Raw genomic sequence first — 9,535 nt, forward strand, 5'->3', positions numbered from 1 at the left:
AGAAGGAAACCGGAAGCGTCATTTTCCTCCTGCTGGCGATCATAGCTAAAGCGGTGTTATGGTGTCATCGTCTTATCGGTTTGGGGTTTGACAACAGAAACAACAGCCTTATTTCGTGTCCAGCCACGACATCATATTTCCACTGGACTCTCTGGAGAGGTATGTCAGTAGAACATCGTTTTTAAATGTTAGAGATGTCGGGTTCATGTGTGTTACCAAACTGTCCGTGCTAGCCGCTGCTAACGCTAGCTACACATAGCTCTGGCCTACATTAGCTAGCCGTAGTTAGCCAACACATTACACACAGACATGACTTCTCACCAGTTGTCCCGGCTAGCTTTATCTAAGTCGTTGTTTCAAGTTAACCTGACACGTTTGACACTATGTGATATATAAAAAACGGCAGTCACATATTATGTCACTGCGTTGTTTGTTTACAGTCGGTGGTTGAGTAACGTCACTCGAGCTTCTCGGTTAGCCGGAGATTTAACAGTAGCCTAGCTTGATCCAGTGGAGGATTAGCCTCTGCTATCATAAACTGCGTTAACGATCAGGAGTCTGCTGTTTAGTAGGAGGTGAGGCTGACATTATTTAACCTTTACAGTGAAGCCACCTCTTATTAGTGTTGTAGTGTCAGCTGACAGCCACATGACAGTGGTGCAGTTAGATATGTTTTCTTCAGTTCAATGGGCAGCTGAAAGCAGAGGTGTAAACTCACTAAGTGAATGTACTAAGTACAATACTTAAGTACAATGTTTAGATACTAGTACTTTACTTGAGTATTGACATGTTTTGCTACTTTGTTCTTCTACCCCACTACAAATCAGAGGTTTATAGTGTTATTTTACTCCACTACATTTATTGTTTTCTTTTATTTACTTTTCAGATTGGGATTAATGATATCAAATAATCAAAATAAGAATTTAATAACACCTGAGGTAAATCCACAAGCTATTCTTTAGTGTACAGAGTAATTAGAATAAGCTCCAAGTTAACAGCGGTGATACATAATTAGAATCAAAACATATATTGTGTATTACAAGAAAATGGACCAAGCTGCATAATGAGTACTTTTGTACTTTATATGAATGCCAATACTTTTGTACTTTTACTTGATTTATATTTGCAATGCAGGACTCTTACTTGTAACAGAGTATTTATACACCCCGGTACTTATACTTTTACTAAACAGTACTAGATGTGAGAGTACTTCTTCCACCTCTGCTAAAAGTACATTGAAAACAAATCTGTGTACCTCGTACATGTAGCAATATGGTCTAACAAAGGTAGTACTTTGTACATTTAGATTTGACATATTTTAACTTTTGATGGTATAGCAAGTTAGCATCATACATCAATCAGGCAGTTTACGCAATGGTTACAAATAAACTAATGCTGTAGAAATACAAGGTAATGTTGAATAGACACATTAAACACAAATGTAAAATAATGTTAATATCTGATGTAGTTGAAAATAAAAAAGCAGAGCAAAAGCCAAAGTAGTAGTTAGACAAGTTAAAGTTCAATAACATGAGTGAATAAATTGGCAACCGATTAAATCAATCTGTGTCTTTTTACTTTGCAGACTATTATTCTAAAAATCAATCACTGAAGAATCTCTTTAAATGTAATTTGCTGTAGTTAAACTTCCAACCAGCTGAAACCAGATTTTGTTACAATAATCAACAGCTAAGCTCAATAAATTACATTTATGGAGAACAGGCAAAAGAAACTTCTGGAATAAAGGATTTAGCTTCTTGTCTATCTATCATGACAAGATACATTTGTATCTCTGTAGAGCAGGGGTGCCCATCCTTTTTTTAACCGAGAGCTACTTTTAAAGTTGCCAGTCTGCCGAGATCTACCAGTCCAAATAGAGAGGAGTAGCCATTACTGACAGCCTACTACCAGGTGAATACACACTTCTACTTGTATAAAACAGACCTTTGTACGATGAATACTTCATAAAATACTGCAGATCCTTTATCTTACCTCTTTCTAATCTACACACATACAAGTATTTAACTGAAGTTACACAACAGTGTTGTTGATACAGAGTTGGAGTTTGTTCACACGTCACATACTACAGTGGGTAATGTCTTCAAGAAACATTGAACAGTGCTGCCACATATGACACAGGAAAAAAAGACTCTGAACCCTTTCTTTGCCATTATATAAAAATAGTGTTGCTACAAAAGTATAAATTAGGCTTACTAATAAGACAACTCAGATCTGAAGCTACACAGGAATCTGCTGCCAAAGTGCAATAAAAAAAGACAAAATTAGTAGAAGGGTTTTTTTGTTGCATTTGAGTAGAGTATAAAAAAAAATGCCTTTTTTAAAATAGGATGCAAGCAACGCTAGTTTCTTAACCTGAATTGATAATAGACTATAATCAATTTAAGTTTGCATTCTTATACCATTTTGTACAACAATTATAATGAATAAGTTCAAACAAACTAAAACTTACAGCTAATTAATAACGGTATCTAACTTGAGTTTTTATTATATCAAAAACCTGTTGAAATGCTACTGTTATTTTGTACTGTCCCCCAAAAGTGTGTCGGCAGCCTCCAGGAATGCTTCTTTCACAACTTCGCCGTCTTTGAAAGACTTCATGTGTTTGGCAAGAACGTGACTGACACGATAAGATGCTATGGTAGCAGCCTTGCTCTTGTTGTTGGGCCTGGTGAAAATGGACTGCTGTGCATTTAGCTGTCCTTTCAGGTCCCTCCCCTTTTGGGAGTGTAGGGCAGAATTAGGAGGGGACCTTTGACTATGGGTCAAACTCTGTCAGCAACAGCTGCAAACTCTTTGTTGGTATTTTAAAGATTTATTAATTTATCTTCCAGTTAATGTGTTATCTATATCAGTCATTAGTTGAACTCGATTGGATTAAAATACATTTAAAAGTAATCTTATTCGTTGTCTTCAGGGATCATATTTAAATTCAGTAACAGTTATGCAATCTACATAATCCACAGTTCTGGCTGTCACCAGTTTTCGTTAGGAGCAATCCTGTGGTAATATAAGCCCTGATTCCCACGGTTCAGTTTGAACATATCTACCAAAAAAGCACCCACCAATCTCCATCGACAGTTACGTTTTCTCATCTGCTCCATTTTAAAACTACAAACATTTTTTGCAATCTTCATTTTGCAGGTTTCCGGCAGCCAATAGGATTGATCACCACCAGAATGTATATATGTTGCACACAGTCATTGCTGGAAATGATACCAATGTTGTTGCATACCTATACCTGTGTAATACGTCATTCACACCAACGGTGTTTCGGGGCCGGTTCGGAGCTGGAGCTTGAAAAGCACCGGGTTTTTGTGTTCACACCGTAGCGGAGCAGCCTCTTAGCTCTGGAATCCGGTTCGTTTCAAGCACCAAAAATGTGTCCGGCCAGAGCAAAAGCACCGTACACTTCAGGCTTACGTCGAGACGGGGGCAGGGGCAGGATCAACTCCTGAACAACAACAAAAAGCCCGCGTTTTATCCAGTTTGTACACAACGATGGAGAAACTTAACAAGAGTTTCAGAGTTTCTGCCATAGACTGTATATATAAAGGTTTCTGCTCATGGTGAAGCAACGTGTCTGCGTGTTAAGGTGGAACCTGAGCATTCACGTTGATCACCTCTCATTATAACTCATTATAAAACTATAAATATTCAACTTTAGTTCACGTGTTCATTTGAGAACAGCTGTTACATACCTGGGTGCAGGTTACAGTTCATTTAAATGAAAGATACAACGTTACTCCACACTCATGGTTCAGTCCACCTTAAGAAATGAGACCGACCTCGGAAGCAGTTGTGTTTTAAAAAAAAACATTATTGACACAATAACACTTTTTTTATAAGAATATAGTCTAAAGTAAACCACAGAAATGACTCCGGAAAAGCTGCAGATAGAGCCATAAGAAATGAATGCAACTGATTTTACCCGTGCGGTTTGGCTTTATGAAGCAGGCACGCAAACGGTTACGTCATGACGCAAACGATGACGCAATGACGCATTACCAGTCGGACTCTGGGCGGTGTGAAAAGAGCCGGAGCTAAACCGAAGAACCGGTTCTGAACCTGAAAAGCTCTAGCTTGGAGCTTGAAAGGAGTTGCGTTGGTGTGAATGAGGTATAACAGTAATATAAAAAGATCACTATTCAGAAATCCACATTCAGTCATACTGTATGCTTTATTTATTCTATGCATTTTGAAGAATCACTAGACAAATGTGAGTTTATTGAATACGGCCCTCAGCATCATACACAATGTGCCGCCAGTGAAATGCATAAACAGCAATTCACTGTCTAAAAGGCTGCAGTTGGAGTTTACATTTCAGCAGCAAGGGAAGACTGCACTTTTACCAAGCATTTTAAGGGGAAATAACCTGATGTTGGTGCCTGTGTATCACTATCACAGTAACTCTCTTGTCTCCTTAATCATCAGATGAACAACAACGGGAATAAGAGAGCTCCAACCACAGCCACTCAGCGACTCAAGCAGGATTACCTCAGGATAAAGAAAGACCCCGTGCCTTACATCTGTGCAGAACCTCTCCCCTCCAACATCCTAGAATGGTAAGGTCTCCATCGCGGCAAGGCTCAAAGCCAGAAATCACAGAGGCAATGTATTTCAATGCCCTAACTTGCAAATGTTTTAATGTTATCAGTAAAGTTTGAATCTGGCCTGCGGTCCCTAGTTATGTAACTTTTTATCCAGGGAAATGTGTCAATCATCTAAATTACAGATTAAAAAATGTAGGTTTAAATATCTGCAACGTATCAAACACTTAAACTTGAACTATTTATGTTCTTTTGTTGATTAAATTAGCGTAACATACGATTATGCATCTAGGGTGGGTAGGATATACATATGTTATACATGTTTGTATATATATTTGTATTTTTGCTTTCGGGATTTTTGGGAAACGGTATTTCGATCTCTCTGTCTGTACACAAACTGAAAGATTGACGATATGAAGGTGACTTTTGGGTGTGGGGACGTAGTTTACCGAGGTCTCCCATTATAAACCTGAAGGGTCACTGGAGGATTTACAGGATGCTACTTTGTTGAAGCTTGCTCTACACGAGTTACCACAGCTTTCAGTTTGATCTAGCTGCATGTCTAGATGTCTCTGAGTGTTGCGTAACAACAGAAACATGCCTCTGCAGACTGTGCTGGCAGGTCACACTGCCAAGTGTGTGATGCAAACGATTAGAGCAGGAAGTACTTCAAATAGAAATGGTTGATCATGTGTTGCTGGGGCATGGTCCATTGGTCCATGTTGGCATCAATGTTTTTTAAATAGATGTTTTCTTTGATACTTTCAAACACCTGTATTGGGCTGGAGGCGCAAATCCCAGAGAAAGAGGATGAAGAAATCCTAAAGATGTAGTAAGCCAAAGTTAAACATTTAGTCAGGTCATGAAAAGTCATATCTGCACTTTTCCTCTTCCAGGGAAAAAGTAGTGCATGCTTTTAGCGGGAAAATCTGATAAACAATAAGGTATAATCTATGTGTGACTTCAATCACTCATCATTACGCTTATCTTTTGGTTTCTTTTCTTTCTTTTTCTGAAATGCTAGCCGCACCCTCAATACACCTCCGCAGCTAGGGACGTTTGCAAGTCTTTGAGCTTAAACCAATAATAAATTGTTTGAAATATAAAAAAATTGATATGTACATAAAGATAACACCGTTTACTTAGGATTCTTATTTTGAAGCCTAATTTATGTTTGACGTTTCTGTCAGTCATCACATTTTTATTTAAACATTTCTGTGGGAAAAGTGTTTTGGTCGTGTTCAGGTATTTTCTCTTTTTATACCAAACAATTTACTTGATGCAGATAAAAATACTGGTTATTGTTAATTATCGCTGAACATAGCTAAGAACACATACATTTAACAATAGTCATTTATCATAGAATTGACATGTTTTGGAATAAAAAAATATATCAATAGCCTTGTTTGTCCCCTACATGTAGAAATAAAAGAACACTTCTTCTGCTGTTTCTGTTTCATGTTTTTAAAGCAGAAAACGCATTTATTTAATCTCAATTTCTGCTGAACAGCTAGACTGCAGATCCTAAAATCTATATCAAGGTACTTAGGATATTGCAGCCTCATGATATTAACCACCAGACCCACTGGACGCTCGTCAATGTGACTGTTAATGTAAACAGAAATAATCAATAGGGCCAACCGTCAGTAGAGTTTAATTCAAGGTCCTTGCGAACAGATTTATTCAGGAGAATTAACCGTCAAATCTTTGGAATTCAAACCTACTTTTTTTTTAATTTTGGAAGCGTAGCAATCACTGACAGGAATTTCTCCTTTCTTTTCCAGGCACTATGTCGTCAGAGGCCCGGAGAAAACTCCCTATGAAGGTAACACCTACTGGCAGTTTGATATGATAATTGGTGGATTATTGACAGTACACTCACGCTGATCATTGTTTTAATTTATTACTTAATGTCGGAGGAATCGTGTCACCTTTGTGGGACGGATTCTGAATGATCTAAATGATGTCATCCTTTTCTTTCAGGAGGTTATTATCACGGAAAACTCATTTTCCCTCGGGAATTTCCTTTTAAACCACCAAGTATCTACATGATAACACCAAATGGGAGGTTTAAGTGTAATACAAGGTAAGAAAACGGTTTATTATTTATCAATTGTTTAAGGATTTAAAGAGCTTTAGAAAATGACTCTGGTTTGCCACTTATCTCTTTTACTCTAACTGTACCTGTTTCCTCCACAGGTTATGTTTGTCCATCACAGACTTCCATCCAGACACGTGGAACCCGGCGTGGTCCGTCTCCACCATCCTCACCGGTCTGCTCAGCTTCATGGTGGAGAAAGGCCCCACCCTCGGCAGCATCGAGACCTCTGACTACACAGTGAGTGCCAACCCATGACTCAAATAAATGCAGCACATGGGGGTAAACCTCCTGTTATTTATCATATATCATTTTACCATTTCCTTCCAGAAAAGACAGCTGTCAGCCCAAAGCCTGGCCTTCAACCTCAAGGACAAAGTGTTCTGTGAGCTGTTTCCCGATGTAGTCGATGTACGTATGAGCTCATTTCAAATTTCTCCATCTTTTTTCTTTGTTTTTCGTGCTGCTAATTCTCTAATTTCTCTCCTTCCATGCATCAGGAGATGAAGCAGAAGCAGAAGGCGCAGGAGGAGTTAAGCGCCCGCACTCAGCCCCTCCCCTTACCCGACGTGGTTCCCGACGGCGACCCTCAGCACGCCCACTACGGCCTCCCCGCCCTCAACGGAGGTCCCGTTCCCCTCGGGGGCGCCATCCCCGCCCCTGGCCTGCAGCAGGCCAATCGCAACCATGGACTTCTAGGTGGAGCTCTGGCCAACCTGTTTGTGATCGTAGGCTTCGCGGCGTTCGCCTACACGGTCAAGTACGTGCTGCGGAGCATAGCCCAGGAGTGAGAGGAGCCTGTGTGGGGGGGGGTGGCGCTCCCCCCCCCCACCCCTGCAGGCGAGCCAGCAAGTGGACTACACATTCGACAAACACACCGCAAGGGGGAGGGATGTTCAGTCCTGGGGTAAACTCCTCCATGACCACCAACACCACCACCACCATGGACTTTGGAAAATGGGAACTCAAAGCCGACCCACCCAGGAAGGATTGAGAGCAGGGGGGAGGAGGTGGGGGGGGGGGCGTGTTAGTATGGCCCGGGGGACTGGAGGGGCTTATTTAAACGGTTGTGATCCGATCTGTGCTTCAGTGGTTTGTGTCACGATCAACTTGGCTCATGGGTTGTGGATGAGTGTAGAGGTGAAGTCACATGCTAGGCGCACCACTTGTTCTGTAACTTTACAGATACAGATTGTTTCTTAATTAACTACGCCACTTTAATCTGATAACCACCCATCAGCTCATAGACTCCTCAGGTCATGACTTGAATCTGTTCCAGAGACAAATGTTTTCAGTCATGGGAAGAAAGGAGTTCCACAAAGAGCAGTTATGAGGTTGTATCAATTATCCCAAATAAACTGCAACCAGTTTATTTGACACGGCATGTGGCTCTGTAATCCGTTTTATTATTCAACACCTTTCCATTTGACAGGTTTCAGTTTTGTGCGGTTGCACCGTAAGAACCGGTTTCTCTACCTCCAGCTACATATCTGGTTTAACATGAAAATCATACACAGAGGTTTTTTTTCTTCAATACGAATGTGTTGAACTCCAGATAGAACTCCAATCATCCATAAAATGGAAACAGTATTGACAAGTGTCTTTATATCTCCATTTCTGTCCTCTTTAAATACATAAAAAGCATCAAAGTTGGCGTCTCAGTCCGTGAGAGAGCCACTGATCCATGTTCAGAGTCTGATTCAGTTTTCTCCTGTCAACCTATGAGCCAAGCAGTGACCCCAGAGCCTGCACAGAATAAATAAACAAGAACCTTTTTTTTTTTTTTTAATTGGCTTAGCTGACCAGTATAGCGCCATTCTATATAGGTCCAATTAAAGAGACACATGGAGAGAACCACCCTTTTGTTTCTGAGTATTATTTTCTTTTTGATAATTTTTCTTCGTGTTTTTCTTCTCTTATTTATAGATATGGCCTTGGCTTGTCTGTCATGGCGCCAAGGAAATGTTCAGTGTCTTTGCTAGGTGCGGGCTAACACACACACACACACACACACACACACACACACACAGAGGCCATGGCCTAGGCTCACATAATTGCTGATCATTTCCTGTTGTGCATTGCATTTAGTAAAGATGGTTCTACTGTATATCGGATGATCCGACAGAACAATGATCTGGAAGTGGAAGATTTGCCTTTCTATTGCTCTTTTCTCTTGGCGCCATCTTAAAAAAAGACAACCTGATGAAGTTGATGATGATGATGGGAGTGTTTGTGTGATTATAAAGCAAATGCCCAAATTTCCATGCTTCAGTTAATCTTGTGTGACATTGTATGTTTTCATAGTAAATGCAAATAAATTACCCTGCTTGGCGGGGCATTTTAGAAAACCTTCCTTTTGATCCGTTTCTGTGAAAAATCATCAGTGATTAAGAGAGTATATAACTGGAGTCAAAGTAGCAGTACTACAGTGTTGACATACAAGTAGAAGTTCTGCATTTAAAATGTTACTCAAGTAAAAGTACAAAATGACAGGGTTTATATAGCACCTTTCAACACAAGAATAAAACAATACAAAAAAGTGCAAGAAGAAACAGAGTAGAACTAAAATAGTGCAAGATCAATGTGCAAGTAATGCAGGAGAAATTAAATATGGACATATTACAATTAAATACAGTAAGCTAAATAGTGAAGAGTGTGTTGTAAGTGATCATGTAAATGCAAAAATGTCGATCGATTCAGTTGCACCTTGTAAAGGTGCGGTTTGGTTGTTTTTATTTTGTACTGCTCAGTAGTTTAAGCTATAATATATCATCATTTATGAGTTCATATTTTGTAAAAATAATCTAAAAATGCAAAATAGCAAGGAACATAATCTATTACAAAAAGGTAGTGGAGTAAAAAGTATTAG

General features: G+C 39.6%; 1 protein-coding gene across 1 annotated transcript; it reads left to right on the plus strand.

Moving 5' to 3' along the window:
* Window positions 1–9,014, plus strand: ube2j2 (ubiquitin-conjugating enzyme E2, J2). Its single transcript, XM_079680721.1, has 7 exons — window positions 1–159; window positions 4,453–4,583; window positions 6,353–6,393; window positions 6,552–6,654; window positions 6,768–6,906; window positions 6,997–7,077; window positions 7,167–9,014. The coding sequence occupies exons 2-7, from the start codon at window positions 4,453–4,455 to the stop codon at window positions 7,455–7,457; spliced, it is 786 nt and encodes a 261-aa protein (XP_079536847.1). The 5' UTR covers window positions 1–159; the 3' UTR covers window positions 7,458–9,014.
* Window positions 9,015–9,535: the final 521 nt, after the last annotated feature.

Source organism: Notothenia rossii, assembly GCF_949606895.1.
Source record: "Notothenia rossii genome assembly, chromosome: 5".
Taxonomy (NCBI): domain Eukaryota; kingdom Metazoa; phylum Chordata; class Actinopteri; order Perciformes; family Nototheniidae; genus Notothenia; species Notothenia rossii.

Excerpts from the sequence above, each read along its gene's own strand:
- ube2j2 (XM_079680721.1), top strand. The coding sequence starts at position 4,453 with ATGAACAACAACGGGAATAAGAGAGCTCCAACCACAGCCACTCAGCGA. Across the intron at positions 6,394-6,551 it reads GGAGAAAACTCCCTATGAAG|GAGGTTATTATCACGGAAAA; the intron begins GTAACACCTACT and ends CTTTTCTTTCAG. Across the intron at positions 6,655-6,767 it reads AGGTTTAAGTGTAATACAAG|GTTATGTTTGTCCATCACAG; the intron begins GTAAGAAAACGG and ends TTTCCTCCACAG.